The sequence below is a fragment of the Eptesicus fuscus genome, chromosome 10 (genome assembly GCF_027574615.1).
Source record: "Eptesicus fuscus isolate TK198812 chromosome 10, DD_ASM_mEF_20220401, whole genome shotgun sequence".
NCBI classification, from domain to species: domain Eukaryota; kingdom Metazoa; phylum Chordata; class Mammalia; order Chiroptera; family Vespertilionidae; genus Eptesicus; species Eptesicus fuscus.
In genome coordinates this window covers 2,002,530-2,019,637 of record NC_072482.1, presented here as the reverse complement: position 1 = coordinate 2,019,637, position 17,108 = coordinate 2,002,530, and the positions used below count along the sequence as shown (strand labels likewise).

The 17,108-nt window shown below is 61.4% G+C and overlaps 2 protein-coding genes across 3 annotated transcripts; both read left to right on the top strand.

Annotated features, from left to right (window-relative positions):
* Positions 1-67: 67 nt before the first annotated feature.
* SLC44A4 (solute carrier family 44 member 4) lies at positions 68-12,026 on the top strand. Of its 2 annotated transcripts, XM_008157414.3 has the most exons (21): positions 68-101; positions 1,665-1,713; positions 1,959-2,032; positions 2,159-2,237; positions 2,856-2,955; positions 3,033-3,158; positions 3,321-3,381; positions 6,369-6,456; positions 6,532-6,615; positions 6,848-7,083; positions 7,162-7,261; positions 7,812-7,904; positions 8,169-8,271; positions 10,027-10,280; positions 10,361-10,455; positions 10,564-10,667; positions 10,766-10,839; positions 10,994-11,064; positions 11,150-11,244; positions 11,312-11,396; positions 11,801-12,026. In XM_008157414.3, exons 1-21 carry the CDS (start codon positions 68-70, stop codon positions 11,920-11,922), a joined length of 2,127 nt encoding a protein of 708 aa, XP_008155636.2. In that variant the 3' UTR covers positions 11,923-12,026. The 2 variants fall into 2 exon arrangements, with proteins under 2 accessions (XP_008155636.2, XP_054578457.1); XM_054722482.1 differs by lacking the exon at positions 3,033-3,158.
* A 310-nt stretch (positions 12,027-12,336) lies between these two features.
* NEU1 (neuraminidase 1) lies at positions 12,337-16,583 on the top strand. Its single transcript, XM_008157335.3, has 6 exons — positions 12,337-12,577; positions 12,980-13,172; positions 14,695-14,957; positions 15,463-15,645; positions 15,752-15,974; positions 16,061-16,583. Exons 1-6 carry the CDS (start codon positions 12,416-12,418, stop codon positions 16,285-16,287), a joined length of 1,251 nt encoding a protein of 416 aa, XP_008155557.1. The 5' UTR covers positions 12,337-12,415; the 3' UTR covers positions 16,288-16,583.
* The last annotated feature ends 525 nt before the right edge of the window (positions 16,584-17,108 follow it).

Here is a 17,108-nt window from a genome sequence, read left to right as displayed (position 1 = left end):
AGGTGAGTTGCCAGGTCTCCCGACTCCCAATCACTCCAGCTCCTCCAATCACTCCGGAGACACAGCCATGGGGGGAAAGCCGGCTGGGGATGAGGCCTACGGTGAGGCTAGGGGGAGGCCAGGGGTCTGTGAGGGAGGGAGACTTGGCGGGCCACTTGGGCTGACCTGGGGAGCTCATGGAAGAAGGCAGAGCCAGGGTCCTGGGAGGAGGATGGGGTGCAGGGGCTCGGGCCGTTGCTAAGGAAACTTTGGGGAGTGAAGCTGGGGTTTTGGGCTTTATTTAGCCCCTGGGACCAGGGGTTTCAGGCCCAGACGCTGGTCCCTCAGGGCATGGCCCTGGGAAGGAAGGGAGCCTGAGTGGAAGGAGGTAGGGTGTGGTCCTGAGCGCGGGCTGTGGAGCCTGCAGCTGCCGGGTGAGGCCCAGCCAGCAGAAGGCTGGGTCCCCAGGAGGTTCAGCCCGGACCCTGGGCTGAGGGGAGGGCGCTGGGGGTCTTCCCACGGGGTTGCTGAGCAGTGGCAGGGAAGTGGGTTGTGCTGGGGCCCCAGTGAGGAGTTGGGGATCAGGGTCTTTATGGGGGGCTGAGCCTGTCTCCGGATCTGTACTGGTAGTACCTTGAAGAATAGAGGCGGGGCCTCCTGGGGTCCCCGTGAAGGGTGAAGGGTAAGGCCTGAGGGGAGACAGCAAGAAGCTGTGTCTGTCCAGAATCTGAGCAGTGTGGTCTGGGAGCCGGCCCAGGACCTGAGGGTTAGGGATGGGGAGGGGGAGGGAGAGGGACGGGGCGGCCTCGGATCCCTGTGAGCAGTGGGGGCTGGGAGCCGGCCTGCACAGGGCCCTCGGGTTTGGGGATCTGGGCCCCTGTTCTGGAGGGAAGGGGACTCAGAGGGGAGGCCTGGGTTCCAAGGGGGCCGGAAGGAGAGGACTTCCTGGAGCAGCTTTGGGTCAATCATTGATCTCATGTCCGAGAGCCGTGCAGGGACAGAGTCCAGGCGTCTGCAGAGCACGGACCCCACCTCTTCCCGCTGCCCGGCCCTCTGCCTCCCTCCGCGCCCACAGGGACCCTGGCGCTGCCCCACTTCCTCCCTGTGTGTGCTCAGGGAGGACCAGGAACCGGACAGCCGCAATCTCAACCGCCGAGCTCAGGTGTCACCTGCTTGGATTGCTTGCCCGGCGACTGGCGGTGGCCGGGAGACAGGCCCTTCGGGAGTGGGTGTGCAGGGAGCTGCCTCCCTCCCCAGGCCCTGCAGGAGTTGAGGCTGGTGGCTGTAGTTTCCCCACGGCCTGGGGCAGACGGGAGAGGGGCTGTGGCCTCCCTGTGGCTCCATCTGCCCGCCTGGGAGAGGAGGGGGACGGGATGGCAGCATGAGGGCCACTGGAAGTGGTGGACACAGAGTCCACCTCACCGGGGTGAGGGGCACGAAGGAGAGGTGGGCCAGGGTGGAGGCAGGAGGGGAAGTCACTGTCCTGGAAATGACCCATAAAGGCCCCTCCCCCTCCTGGGGGTTCACCGTGAGCAGCAGACCTGCTGGCGGGCCTTGATCCTACCTTTCCACCCCCCCATCCCCCTCCTGCCAGCCTGCCCCTGTCCGTTTCCCTTGGTGGGGACAGGAAATGGGGAGAGTCCCCTGAGTGCCTCGCTCTCCACACTGCTCCCCATTGCCCGCAGGGAAGCCCGTCAAACACGACCCTTCCTTCCGAGGCCCCATCAAGAGCAGGTGAGCTCTGCTGGGGGCAGGGGGCCTCGCCTTGGCCGTGTACTTGCTAAAAATTGGTAAGAAGCTTGTGTCCGGAGAGGGGGGCGCTGCCGGGGTGGAGGGGCTGCGGCTCGGGGCCGTGCCCTTCGGAAACCAGCAGAGCAGGAGCTGTGAGCTTCCTGGTGGCTCTGGAGGCAGCTCACCCACCAGAGGCCTTCCTACGGAGGCCGGAGGCCGCGCCGGCGCTCAGCAGGCCCTTCCCGCAGGGGCTGCACCGACGTCATCTGCTGTGTCCTCTTCCTCCTCTTCCTCCTGGGCTACGCGGCGCTGGGCGTCGTGGGTGAGTTCCCGGCTGCGCGGGGCGGGCGGCGGCGGCGGGGGCAGTGACCAGGGAGAGACGACCCCCAGGGCTGCCCCCCACGACGTCCGTGCCGCCCCTCGGGTGATTCTGTGTGTCTGTGTCCAGCGTGGGTGTATGGAGACCCCCGGCAAGTCCTCTACCCCAGGAACTCCACCGGGGCCTACTGCGGCATGGGGGCCAACAAGTGAGTACACCAGCGGGCCAGGGGAGGTGAGGGGGGATGGGCAGGGCCCCCCTCAGCCGCATGGAGCAGCCTCCCCCAGGCTGGCAGCTGGCTTGTGAGGGAGGGAGAGCCAGGGTCGGGTGCACAGGCTTCAGACTTTGGAGATGGCCTTTGGCTCCCCGCCTGGGGTCCTGGTTGTGGCCTTGCAAGGTGCTCGGCCTCTCTGAGCTCCGTCTTCGCCATCTGAGACGCAGGGGTGACCGCAGCAGGTGCTGTTGGTCCTCGCAGGCAGGGAGTGGCCCATCCACAACCAAACCGCCGGCATTTACATGGCGTTCGCATGGCGGGCACTGGTAGTTACACTACGGACTGAGGCTGTGAGCTATAGAGGGCCTTGCTCAAGGTCATAAAGCTGGGTGGTGATCGGGCTCCAGAGTTCATGCTTTTAACCATTTGCGAGCGTGGGTTTGCTCAGCGCTGTCTGAGCCGTCTGCGGCGCTGAATGGCTGGAGATCTTTGGGCTCTCAGACCCCCAACTGAGGCCAGGAGCTAGGCGTGCAGCCTGGAGGCGAGGCCCGCCCTCCCTCCTGCCCCTACACCTGGCCAGGCCCTGACACGTGCCCGTCCTCCCTCCTGCAGAGAGAAGCCCTATCTCCTGTACTTCAACATCTTCAGCTGCATCCTGGCCACCAACATCATCACAGTCGCCGAGCACGGCCTGCAGTGCCCCACGCCCCAGGTCAGAGCCCGGGACCTGCCTCTGCCCAGATCGCCCCCAGGTCTGGAAAGAGCCCCACAGCACGCCCTCTGCCCCAGGTGTGTGTGTCCTCCTGTCCGGCGGCCCCCTGGGTCGTGAGTCAGGGTGAGCTCTCACTGACGGTCGGGGAGGTCTTCTACGCTGCAAACCGGACTGTCTGCCTGCCAGGGGTGCCCTGGGATATGGTGAGCGCTGCCCCAGCGTCATCGCTGTCATCAGGAGGGGCCACATGGGTGGGGTGCAGGGGGAGTTGGGAAGGTGACTGTGGTGGTAGCGCGGGGGGAGGGGAGAGCGGGGGGGGGGGTCACTCCATCCTGCTGTGACTGGTGTCTGTCCCCCCCCTCCAGCCAGTACTCCAAAGCCTGGAACGAGAGCTCTGCCCCAGCTTCCTCCTCCCCTCCGCTCCAGGTGAGCACACTCCTCCTCAGCGTCAGGTAGCCTGTGCTTTATTGCTCAAATGAGGAAGCCAGGCCCAGGGACAGCCAAGCCACACAGTGGGACAGCGCAGTTGCCCTGCACCTGGGGCGCGGGCGTGGCTGGGCAGGAAGTGCAGCTGCCCTGGAGCTGGTGCTGGTGGGGAATCAGAGAGGTTCAGAGAGTGCGTGGCAACCACGAAGGCTATGCGTGGCGAATGCACCACGCACTTTTAGGTGCGTGCATAGAAGACAGACCAGAAGTTCACCCAGTGCTCCAGATGAAGATGGCTGGCGGCGGGTGGCAGTTGACTAATTTTAATTCTGTATGCTCGTCTTTCCAATAGTAAATTTTTCTTTAAACAACCAAATTATTTTTATGACTTTTTAATTGACTTTGAGAGAGAGAGGAAGGGGAGGGAGAAAGAAACATTAATGTGAGAGACATCCATCAGCCGCCTCCTGCATGACCCCTACTGGGGATCGAGCCCAAAACCCAGGTATGGCCCTAGCCGGCTTGGCTCAGTGGATAGAGCGCCAGCCTGTGGACTGAAGGGTCCCAGGTTCAATTCCGGTGAAGGGCACATGCCTGGGTTGCAGGCTCAATCCCCAGTAGGGGGCGTGCAGGAGGCAACTGATCAATGATTCTCTCTCATCATTGACTAGAGGCCTGGTGCATGAAATTTGTGCATAGGTGGGGGGGCGTGTCCCTCAGCCCAGCCTGCACCCTCTCCAATCTGGGACCCCTTGAGGGATGTCCGACTGCCTGTTTAGGCCCTACATCCTTCTCACAATCCAGGACTGCTGGCTCCCAACTGCTCGCCTGCCTGCCTTCCTGATTGCCCCTAACCGCTTCTGCCGGCCAACCTGATCACCCCCTTAACCGCTTCCCTGCCAGCCTGTTTGCCCCTAACTGCCCTCCCCTGCAGGCCTGGTCACCCCTAACTGCCCTCCCCTGCAGGCCTGCTACCCCCCAACTGCTCTCCCCTGCAGGCCTGGGTCCCCCCACAACTGCCCTTCCCTGCAGGCCCAGTCACCCCCAACTTCCCTCCTCTGCCGGCCTGGTCACCCCTAACTGCCCTCCCCTGCAGGCTTGATCGCCCCCAACTGCCCTCCCTTGCAGGCCTGGTCCCTCCCAACTGCTCTCTCCTGCTGTCCTGATCGCCCACAACTGCCCTCCCTTGCAGACCTGGTCCCTCCCCTGCTGGCCATCTTGTGGCGGCCGTCTTGTGTCCACATGGGGGCAGCCATCTTGTGTGTTGGAGTGACGGTCAATTTGCATATTACTCTTTTTATTCGATAGTATAGAAGCCTGGTGCACTGGTGGGGGCCAGCTGGTTTGCCCTGAAGGGTGTCCCAGATCAGGGCGGGGGTACCCTTGGGGCATGGGGTGGCCTGGGCGAGGGGCCTGTGGAGGTTTGCAGGCCAGCCACGTCCCCCAGCAACCCAAGCGCAGGCCCTGGTATCTGGGATTTATTTATCTTCTACAATTGAAACTTTGTAGCCTGGAGCGGAGGCCAGGGCTGCATGAGCTTGGCTTCCTCCATTGCTGGGGAAACCCAAGCCTCCTGCTCTCTCCAGCTTTGTGGCTGCAGCCATTTTTGTTGGGATTTATTTATCTTCTATAATTGAAACTTTGTAGCCTTGAGCGGAGGCTAGGGCAAACCAGGGCGGGTGCAAAGCTTGGCTTCCTCCATCACTGGGGGAACCCAAGCCTCCTGCTCGCTCAGTGGCCACAGTCATCTTGGTTGGGTTAATTTGCATACTCACTCCTGATTGGCTGGTTGGGGTGGCTTGCAGGTGTAGCAGAGGTATGGTCAATTTGCATGTTACTCTTTTATTAGATAGGCTGTTTCTCTCTCTCCTCCCTTTCTCTCTGAAATCAATAAAGAAATATATATATATTTTTAAAAAACAGCCCTGACCGGTTTGGCTCACTGGATAGTGTCGGCCTGCAGACTCAAGGGTCCCAGGTTCAATTCCGGTCAAGGGCATGCACCTTGGTTGCGGGCACATCCCCAATAGGGGGTGTGCAGGAGCCTGCTAATGATGTTTCTCTCTCATCGATGTTTCTAACTCTCTCTCCCTCTCCCTTCCTTTCTATAAAAAAAATCAATAAAATATATTTTTTTAAAAAACAAAACCCAGGTATGTGCGCTGACCAGGAATCAAACCAGTGACCTTTCAGTATACTGGACAATGCTCAACCAACCAAGCTACACCTGCCGGGGCAGTCAGTGTTATTTTTTTAAATAAAAAATATTTACATTATAGCATGAGAAGAGATACCCAGTTCTCACCATAAATATAATAGGAAGTACCTCAAATGAATGCTCCAAAGTCAGATCTGGACTTAAGTTCCAGCACTTTCTAGCTGTGTGGTCTTGGGCTAATTGCTCAACCTCTCTGAGCCTTATTTTCTCTTGAGAATGTCAATGCCAAGTTTACCTGGCAACATTGTAAGGGTGACGACAAATGCTGTGGGCATGTAATTGGTGCCAAGGAGAAGGCACAAGCCTCCTGCAGGAGGCAAGGTGAGGCAAGGATGGAGCCTGACAGGGAAAGGGGCGCAGCAAGAGCGACGGCTCGGAAGGCCTGAAGCCTGGCTGTGAGGTGAGCAGGGTCAGGGCCGAGCCTCGGAGCAGCCTGAGCAGTAGAGTGGCTCGGGCCCTGGGATGACGAGGCCCACGCTGTGCATGGCTCCCTGGCACCCAGGCAGAGGAGGGCTGGTGGACGGCAAGGTAGGGAGTGGAGGTTTCCTAAGAGCCAGCCCAGAGCAAAGGAGGGTGTGGGGCGGCAGCCCCGGGCGGGGAGGCCTGGGCTCCCTGCCGGAGCTCCCTTTTGCTGTGGAATCAAGAACAGCTCTCAGAGGGGAGCAGACCATCTCTCCTGCCCCCCTGAGGGCTGTGGCTGAGGTGCGGCCAGAGACTTTCAAGGCAAAGCTCTGTGCCCGACCCCCCAGTAGCTGTTCTCTCCCTCCAGCTCTGGGGCGCTGTTTTCCATACCCCAATAGTACACAGTTCGAGTTCCCAGGGATCTCTGGCAACACCTCCATCAACCAGGGGATCAGGTGGGTACCGCTGCCTCCACAGCTCTGCCCTCTGCCCTTCCAACCACAGCCCCGTCCGACTCTCTCTCTCCCTAGTGGTCTTCTGGACAGCCTCAATGCCCGTGACATCAGCGTTAAGATCTTTGAAGATTTAGCCCAATCCTGGTACTGGATTCTTGTGTGAGTCACCAAATTGCCCGCTTTCTCCTTCCATTCTCCCTCCCTGATCCGCATCCTCCAGCCCAGTGTCTGAAACTGAGTCTGTAGACAAGGGAGGAGGAGCCAGAGCTCAGAATGGACCCCAAGCCAACAGGATTTATAACAGAAAGGAGGTCTAATCTGAAGACTAGAGGTGTGAGGAAAGGCATTTGGGGGCCCGGGGTGACCCTCACCTACCTCCTCCTGCCTACAGTGCCCTCGGCGTGGCTCTGGTCCTGAGCCTGCTGTTTCTCCTGCTTCTTCGCCTGGTGGCCGGGCCCCTGGTGCTGGTCCTGATCCTAGGGGTGCTGGGGGTGCTGGCATATGGCATCTACCACTGCTGGAAGGAGTACCAGGTGCTGCGGGACCAGGGTGCCTCCATCACCCAGCTGGGCTTCACCACCAACCTCAGCGCCTACCGCAGTGTTCAGGAGACCTGGCTGGTGGCCCGTGAGTACCCCGCCCCTCCCAATGCCAACTGCCAAGGGCTGCCCTGGCCTGACCGCCCCTCTGCCCTGTCCCCCTCAGTGATCGTGCTGGCTGTGCTGGAAGGCCTCCTGCTGCTCATGCTCATCTTCCTGCGGCAGCGGATCCGCATCGCCATCGCCCTCCTGAAGGAGGCCAGCAAGTCAGGGCCTACCCGAGACAGGCGGGCCAGGGGCAGGGTGTGGCCGGTGGGCGGCTGGGCAGGTGCGGGGCCCTGCAGGAGAAGGGCAGAATAGTGCAGTGGTTAATACTGCTGTGACAGCCTTTCTGAGCCTCCGTTGTCCCATCTGTGAAGTGGGGGTGAGAGCATACCTACCTTGTAGGGTGCCCTGAGGATGAAGTATCTCATCAAGGCCTCAGGCATGAAGCAGGCCCTCCAGAGGGCAGTCCTGGCAGTCACTGTTGCCATGGTGATGGTGGGTGGGACGGTGGGAACCCAGGCAGGGTGGGGCAGCAGCAGCTTGCTCCCAACCAAGACCCACCTGCCAGGTTGGTCAACACACCACTGTGAGGACTCCCTCACCTTACTTTCCCTGAAGCTGCCAGGGGGCTTCTCTGAGACTCACTTCCCCTAAAGGCCCCCTGAGCCTCATCCATTGAATTCCGTGCACTGGGAGCTCCTAGGCGTGCCCAGCCCCGGGGTGGAGCGGCCGGGGCAGGCCTGCTGGCGGACAGGGCTCACTTCCCTGCAGGGCTGTGGGACAGATGATGTCCACTGTGTTCTACCCGCTGGTCACCTTTGTCCTCCTGCTCGTCTGCATTGCCTACTGGGCCATGACTGCTCTGTATCCTTTGCCCACACAGCCAGCCCTCCGGTGTACGTGGGGGCGGAGGGCAGGAAGGGCAGGACTTGCCCACTCGGTACCTTGGTGCTGAGAAGGCGCCCGTCCCTCTGGGCATGCCCAGCCCGGCCCGGGGACAGAGTGGAGGAACGAGCCCAGGCAGAGGTCCGGCCTCGCCAGGGAGCATGGGCACCAGCACCTGGGAAGGCCCTGTGGAGGCGCCGGCAGAGACCCCGTGTGGCCATGCTTTCCTTGACGTCCCTCTGGGTACCTGGCCACCTCAGGACAACCTCAGTACGTCTTCTGGGCACCCAACGCCAGCCTCCCCAGCTGTGAGGCAGCGCCACTGAATGCATCGTGCGACCCCATGGTGAGGGGCTTGGGGGTGAACGTGGAGGGGCACCAATAGGGCTGAGGGCACCTTAGGGGACAAATGCCTCCTTGTGCAGTGGAAACCGAGGACTAGAGAGGACAGAGGCTCACTCAAGGTCACACAACAGGCCCCGGCGGAGCCCGAAAGGGAGCCAGTCCGCGGACTCCGGAGCCAGGAGTCGTGCCCGAGCCAGGGAGGGCCACCGAGGCCGTGTGCTGTGCCTGAGGCAGCGCCAGGCCTCAGGAAGCCGGGTGCCAGGGCCCTGCCCGCCCCAGGACATTCCTCCGCCGACCATGAACCCCAGCCAGTCCCCTCTGTAAAGTGGAGCTAATCACAATACCCTCAGAATACCGGCTCTCAGGGCGAGCCAGACCGTGCAGGGACTTCGGGCACATCCAGTGCTTAGCACCAAGCCCAGCACCTGATTAGCACGGGTAGCTATGGCTTTTGTTTAGTTTTTTTATCTTCTTCCTGGGAACACACTGCCCTAGGGCCTAGGCAATAGGCAGGTGAGCCGCCCGGCCCTGCCCTGCCCTGCGGGGTCTGGGAGGGAAGCTGCCAGGCTCCCCCTGAGGTTCCCAGGGGGTGGCCTGGACCTCTGGGAATTGACTGTCCTCAACGCTTTCCTGGGGCCACCAGCTCTGAGCGGGACCGGGCTCCGCCCACAGGCATTGGCCCCCACTCTAAAGGAGAGGGAGGCCGGCTTCCGTTTGCGAAGGACCCTGTGTGCCAGGCACTGAGTGTGCAAAGCCCAGATGACCTGGGCTGGCTTCAGCCCGCTCAGGACCTAGCCGTGGAGGCCGACACAGCCCGCAGGTACACACAAAGGGAAAGTGCATCTTCTGGTTATAAAATGTCAGACAGGCACTCAGTCCCAGCAGTTATCAAGGCCGTCACAGTGGCTGGAAAGGGTTTTTTTTATTTCTGTGCTTTTCATTTGTTATTATGGAAATTTTTCAAACACACGCTAAGTAGACAATTCCTATACCCAGATTCCACACCTTTGACTTTCTCATTTCATCTATCTCACCCCCACCCCCTAAGTGCAAATTTTTTTTCTAGAGTTTAAGGGAAATTTTGGACATCATACCATTTCACTTGTAAACATATCAGGATGGATCTCAACAGATAAGGACTTTTTTTTAATGTATTTTTTTATTGGTTTCAGGGAGGAAGGGACAGGGAAAGATAGAAACATCAATGATGATGAGAGAGAATCATTGATTGGCTGCCTCCTGCACACCCCCTACTGGGGATCAAGCCTGCAACTCGGAGCATGTGCCCTTGACGGAATCAAACCTGGGACCCTTCAGTCCGAGGGCCGATGCTCTATCCATTGAGCCAAACTGGCTAGGGCAACAGATAAGACTTTAAAAAAGCAAAGCCACTATAACCATTTTCAAACCCAACAAAATTAACAATTCCTTAATGTCATCAGATACCCAGTCTCCTCACTTTTGCTGGAAAGTATTTTGGTTGGAGTTGCAGAGGCTGCTCTGGGAGGGGAGAGCTGATCGAGGGCCAGGCTCTCCAGAGCCCGGCCTTGGCCCCACGGCTCCGCATACACCATTAAGGCCTGGCCCACACCACAAGGAGAGATTGATGCTCACACAGTACGCGCGACCAGCCCACTTAGAACCTGGCAGTGAGTCTCCCGGCAGGAGCCCCTTCCCCAGCCGGGGGAGGCTTTGCTTCTTTCCACTCTGGGAGTGGCAGGCGCTGGCTGGGAATGGACCTGTCTGTGCTCCCCAGGCTCAGCCCACGAACTCCTCGTGCCCAGGGCTGATGTGCGTCTTCCAGGGCTACTTGTCCACAGGCCTGGTGCAACGTTCTCTCTTCAACTTGCAAATCTACGGGGTCCTGGGGCTATTCTGGACCCTCAACTGGGTCCTGGCTCTGGGCCAGTGTGTCCTGGCTGGGGCCTTTGCCTCCTTCTACTGGGCCTTCCACAAGCCCCAGGATATCCCCACCTTCCCCCTGAGCGCCGCCTTCATCCGCACACTGCGGTAAGCCTGGGGAGGGAGGGGTTGGGAGCCTGGGAGGCCCAGGGGTCCGGGCTGCCTCTGACTGCCTAATCCCTGGGCAGTTACCACACCGGGTCGCTGGCCTTCGGGGCCCTCATCCTGACCCTTGTGCAGATAGCGCGGGTCACCTTGGAGTACATTGACCACAAGCTGAGAGGTGAGCCGAGGTCAGGGGCTGGGGAAGGCCCAGCTGAGCAGCTGAGTCCTTGGGGAGAGGCTCAGGACCCGTGTCCCGGGTTCTGAAACCCAAGTCCCTGGCCCCCAGGCGCCCAGAACCCTATGGCCCGCTGCATCATGTGCTGCTTCAAGTGCTGCCTCTGGTGTCTGGAGAAGTTTATCAAGTTCCTGAACCGCAACGCATACATCATGGTGAGCCCATTGCAGGAGCAGCTGCTCCAGGGCCCCGGCCGACCCGCCCGGCCCAGGTGAGCGCTCACTGGTGACTCTGACCTTCCCATCTCACCCAGATCGCCATCTACGGGAAGAATTTCTGTGTCTCAGCCAGAGACGCCTTCATGCTGCTCATGCGGAACATTGTCAGGTCGGGCTGCCCCACCCGTGGTCTCCCGCCGCCTGCGGCCTGCGGGGGGCGCTGTGCTCAGAGGGCCTCCACCCTGTGGGAACCATGTCCATTTGCCTCTGTCACGGCAAGTGATGGAGGCAGTTCCGTCCAGCCCGGGCCTCTCCCCGTGCAGGGTGGTGGTCCTGGACAAGGTCACAGACCTGCTGCTGCTCTTCGGGAAGCTGCTGGTGGTGGGAGGTGTCGGTAAGGACCAGGCCGAGCTGCCAGCACCGGGCGGGGTGCGGGGAAGTGGAGAGCTGGCTCCCAGGGTGACGCTGACCTCCCGCAGGGGTCCTGTCCTTCTTTTTCTTCACCGGTCGCCTCGTGGGGCTGGGCAAAGACTTTGAGAGCGGCCCCCTCAACTATTACTGGCTGCCCATCATGGTGAGTGACTCCCCTCTCCGCCGCACCCCCTGGCTCCCCAGAGACCCTCACAGGCTGTGTCCCGCAGATCTCCGTCGTGGGGGCCTACGTCATCGCCAGCGGCTTCTTCAGCGTCTTTGGCATGTGTGTGGACACGCTCTTCCTCTGCTTCCGTGAGTGGCACCCGCACCCAACGTCAGGGCACAGGCTGGGTGAGAAGGGGAAGTGAGCGCCCAGCTGGGGGGCTGCTCCAAGGAGCTCCCCCGGGGAGAGGCCTCCTGTGGTCCCCCGGGAAACGCCGGGGAAGTGCGGGCTGCCCGCGGGGCTGTGGGGAGCGGGATCCCCGCACCCGGCTGTGGGCACCTCTCAGGCTCTGGGCGTGCGGCCCCCGCGAACCTGACCACGGGGTGGGACGTGCTATCGTGATCCCACTTGAATGAGGGGACGGAGTTGCACGACCCCCCCTGGAGTTCCAAACCCGGCCCCGCACCGCCACGCCACGCCACGCCGCCGGCGGGGGGCAGCCCGGAGCGGGCCGCCGTCCGCCCCGTCCGCTAACGGCCCGCTTGCGGCGCAGTGGAAGACCTGGAGCGGAACGACGGCTCCCCGGCCCGGCCCTACTTCATGTCCAAGGCGCTCCTGCAGATTCTCGGCAAGAAGAACGACGCGCCCCCGGGCGGCACGAGGAAGAAGCCCTGAGCCGGCGCCGCCCCGCGCGCGCAGCCTCCCAGCCTCCCCTCCCGCTCAGGTCCTGATTTTGTAGTAAAAGATGCTATTAAAGATGGATACGTATTTTGTTTTCGCAAAAAGTCTGGTACTGCCCTTACTCGTCCTTGACAATGGGACCCTTTCCTCCCCGCCCCGCACTTCAAAGTAGGCCCCGCCCCCAGGCCGCGCTGCTGCGACCAATCAAAAGGCTCTGAGGAGTCCTCCCGGCCCTTCCTCACTCCCGCCCGGGTCACGAGCTGCGGCGCTTCAAAGCGGGCCAATAGGAGGGCTAGCTTAGAGGCGCTGAGGGGTCACGTGAAGAGTCCGAGTGTTTGGGGCCAATTAGAGTCGCAGAAGCGCGGCGGAGCGGCGGGCGTGGGGCGGGGCGGGAGGCGACACCTGAGTGCTTAAAGGGCCAGGGTCAGCTGACTGACTCCAGCCGGTTCAGTCCGGGGGGCCAGGGGCGCGGCCTCCGCGGGGAGAAATGATAGCCGAGCGGCCCGGCTCGGTGCTCCTGGGCGGCCCCGAGAGGCCGCGGAGGCCGGGGTTCCGGGGAGTCTGTGGGGTTCGGGTATTTGCCGCGATCTTCCCGCTGCTGTTGTCCGCGGCAGTGACCGCGGCGGGGGACGAGAACGACTTCAGGCTGGTGAGCGGCCCTCGCACCGCCCACCCCGACCTCGACCCCGCAAGCGGCCCACGCCCGGCGGCGCCCGCGCGGGCTGCTGAGCCCCTCTCCGCGGACTGCCCGCCCCGCCCCTCCATCCGCTCACAGCCCCGCCGTCTTCAGGCCCTTGTCCTCCGCATTCACGCTCCTTTCCCTTTTGAGGCCCCTCTTCTCTCCTCGCAGCCCCTCCCCGCTCCGAGCCCCCGCTTCCCCCCACCCTCTCCCCGGGGTTCCCCGTCCTTGTCCTGGGACCCGCGCCCACTGGAGACCCCACACCTGCCTCTCCCAGGGGAGCCCGACTCTGAGCCGCAGCCCGGCCGTCCTAACCCCCAGTCACGTGTGTCCGCGTCGTCCCCGCCCCCCCCCCCCCCCCCCTCTCGGCAGGTCCAGCCGCTGGTGACCATGGAGCAGCTGCTGTGGGTGAGCGGGCGGCAGATCGGGGCTGTGGACACCTTCCGCATCCCGCTCATCACGGCCACCCCGCGGGGCACTCTCCTTGCCTTTGCCGAGGCCAGAAAGATGTCCACGTCGGACGAGGGGGCCAAGTTCATCGCTCTGCGGAGGTCCACAGACCAGGGTACACATCTTCCTGGGTCAGAGCCCGGGCTGGGTGGGGGCGGGAGGGGGGGCGGTCCAGCCTGACCTGCCCCAGGGCCCGGGGGTCGGCAGCTTGGGGGCTGGCGGCCGAGGCCCCGGGGCAGAGGGCGCTGGGGAGAGGAGGTGCTCCGGACGGTGATCTGGAAACGGGGATCGCCACGGAGGTGAACATTCCTTCAAACATGTATCCAGCGCCGACTGTATGCCCGGCACTGCGGTAGGTTCTGTGAATACACTTGTGAACAAATCAGCAAAAGCCCGGCCTGGCAGGCTTACATTCTCCTGGGGGCACAGAAGCAGGCTAAAGGAGCAGTGTGGGGCGGTGGCCGGAGGAAGGCCTGGGGTGGCAGTGTCCGAGGGCGGGAGGGCTGTGTGCCGGAGGGAGTGAGCGCGGAGAACACGCGGGTCCAGGAGGTCAGGGAGCGGGTCTGTGGGCCCGGCCCGGGCTGGGGCTGGAGCAGGAGCAGGAGCGGCCGTTGCAGGGCCTGGTGGGAAGGGCTCCTGCGCTGCGCTCCCTGGGTTTCAGCTCTCGTTTTGTTACTTTCTTAATGGTTAAATGTGTGCTGTTGAGGGGACTACCGGTGCCCCCCACTTCCCCCCATTGCCCCTCTCCACCTCGTTCCCACCCTCCCAGGTCTTCACCACACTACTGTCTGTCCGTGGATTTTGCATACATGCATACATGCATATAAGTTCTTTGGTTATTCTCTGCCCGCACCCCCACTCCCTTCCCTCTGAGATCTGTCCCTCTGTTCCATGCCTCCATCCCTCTGAGCCCATTTTGTTCGTCAGTTTATTTTGTTACTTAGATTCCACATGAGTGAGATCATGTGATACTTGTCTTTCTCTGACTGACTTCTTTCACTTAGCATGATACTCCCCAGGTCCCTCCATGCTGTCTCACAGGGTAAGAGATCCTTCTTTTTCACTGCTGCATAGTATTCCATGGTGTAAATGTACCACAGCTTTTTACCCACTCATCTATGATGGGCACGTGGGCTGTTCCCAGATCTTAGCTATTGTAAGTTGTGCTGCTATGAACATAGGGGTGCACACATTCTTTCTGATTGGTGTTTCGGGTTTCTTAGGACATATTCCTAGAAGTGGGGTCACTGGGTCAGATGGCAGTTCCATTTTTAATTTTTTAAGGAAACTCCATACTGTTCTCCACGGTGGCTGCACCAGTCTGCATTCCCACCCGCAGTGCACAAGGGCTCCCTTTTCTTCACATCCCCGCCAGCACTTGCCGTTTGTTGATTTGTTGATGGCAGCCATTCTGACAGGTGTGAGGTGGTACCGCATTGTTGTTTTGATTGACATCTCCCCGATGATCAGTGGCTGTGAGCACTTTTTATATGTCTCGTTTGGAAACCAGCCTTTACCCGATGTCTCACCGGTGGGTGTGTCCTCCGCACAGGGGGCCCTTTGCATCTTGGGAATGGTTTCTTGCTGTGCAGAAGCTCTTCAGTTCCGTGTGGTCCCATTGTCTCTTTCTTCTTCAGGCAGCACGTGGTCTCCTACAGCATTCATCGTGGACGACGGGGAGACCCCTGACGGGCTGAACCTGGGGGCCGTGGTGAGCGATGTGGAGACGGGAGTGGTGTTCCTTTTCTACTGCCTCTGTGCTCACAAGGCCGGCTGCCAGGTGGCCTCCACCATGTTGGTGTGGAGCAAGGACGATGGGGTCTCCTGGAGCCCACCCCGGAACCTCTCCCTGGACATCGGCACCGAGATGTTTGCCCCTGGACCGGGCTCTGGCATTCAGGTCTCTGTCCGGGGATGGGTAGAGGGGGTGCCTGGGGGACAGTCTGGGGGATGCCCCAACATGGACTCCTTCCCAGGAGAAGTGCCTGCGAAGTCAGTTTCTGTCTTGGGTGGGGTCCCTTGGAAGAAAAGGACTTCCTGGGAGGAGAGGGAAGACGGAACCTCCCACCCAGTCGTGGTCAACAGGCTGCAAATTAGAACAAAACACCCCTTCCTTGGGCGGACACACGTCTGCCATGGCGCAGCGTGGTGAGTGACACGCCAAGGGAAGAGCAAGCTCCACCCCCCAGGGCCCGCCCCTGGTCCGGGATGTTCCAAAGGAGCTTATGCTGCAAAAGAGCGTAATTCAGCGGTGGCTGCGTGAGATCCGTCGGGGGACCCCCAGCAAGCAAGGACAGAACTGAAGGGGAACACATGTGTCCCCACACTTAGGACCGGGTGGTTCCCCTTCCCGCCTCTGAGCCCCCCTCGGGTCTCTCTGTGACACGCAACTCCCTTCCCCACAGAAACAGCGAGAGCCACGGAAGGGTCGGCTCATCGTGTGTGGCCACGGGACGCTGGAGCGGGACGGGGTCTTCTGCCTCCTCAGCGATGACCACGGCGCCTCCTGGCGCTACGGCAGTGGGGTCAGCGGCATCCCCTTTGGCCAGCCCAAGCGGGAGAATGACTTCAACCCTGATGAGTGCCAGGTCAGGAGTCCGTGGCTCCGCCCCCTCCCAGGCGCCAGCCTGGGCTCAGGCACAGCCCCTCGCGCAGCCCGCCCTGGGTCTTCCTGAGCCTGTTCTCTCTCCTCAGCCCTATGAGCTCCCGGACGGCTCAGTTGTCATCAACGCCCGGAACCAGAACAACTACCACTGCCACTGCCGAATCATCCTCCGCAGCTACGACGCCTGTGATACTCTGAGGCCCCGGGATGTGACCTTCGACCCTGAGCTGGTGGACCCTGTGGTTGCCGCAGGAGCGGTAGCCACCAGCTCGGGCATTGTCTTCTTCTCCAACCCAGCCCACCCGGAGTCCCGTGAGTGTCTGGGTGGGGGCTGGGCCCGTTGTCTAGAGAAGGCCTGGGCTGAGACCCTACTTTCCTGACTCTGCTGCTCTCCCCAGGAGTGAACTTGACCCTGCGCTGGAGCTTCAGCAATGGCACCTCCTGGAGGAAAGAGACAGTCCAGCTCTGGCCAGGGCCCAGTGGCTACTCATCGCTGGCAGCCCTGGAGGGCGGTGTGGGCGGGGCGGACCAGGACCCCCAGCTCTTCGTCCTGTATGAGAAAGGCCGCAGCTACTGCACAGAGAGCATCTCCCTGGCCAAAGTCAGCGTGTACGGGACGCTCTGAGCTGCACACCTGCCACCGCGAGAAGGCCTGGCCTCGGCGGCCTCAGGACCATGGCCTGTGGAGGGTCGCCGGGCGCCCAAAGGACAGTTCCACCTTCCTTTAGACTCTAGCCTTTTGCAAAATCAAGTTTTCTTTGACAGGGAAATCGCTCCGATAGGCATCTCGCACACAGGCGGTCCTGCCCCACCTGGAAGTGCTTCCTTTCCTTAGCGCTGGGCTGGCCCTGCCCTTCCTGCCCCGGGACCTGGCTCGGTCCCTCCTTGGGCCTGTGGGCTGAATAAACGTGAACTCAGGGACTTGAGGAGGCTGCGCTTCCTCTCAGGACGGTGACTGAGAGGGTTGCTGAAGCGCCTGGCGGGCAGGATGCTTGCTTTCAGGGGAAGGGACGAGACGCACCACCGACCTCGACTATTTGTGCATCAAAATGTTTAGCGCACTGTCTTAGCGAAGGAGAACGAATGTGTGGAGTCTGATGTCCGTGCCCGTCTGCATGTCTGTCCCTCGCAGACACCGTGGCTGGGAATGGGGTCTGCGGAGGGCGCTGGGGTGCTGCCTGAGAACATGCGACGTGGGCAAATCAACTCCTTTCCCTTTCACATCCTCTCACCCGAGAGCACATTGACCCTCACAGGGCAACGCGCAGTCGGAGGGCACCTGTAAGCTACTTGAACCCGCTAAGTTTGGTGTTTCTAAGATGAGGGCCCTGTCCTCCGGGAGGCAGGGAGCCGGGCCCACAGTGCGGAGGGCAGGCCTGCCCCGGGCCAGCTGGCGGAGCAAACACGGACATGGGGAGAAACGGTATCTTCATTCCCTAGCAGATG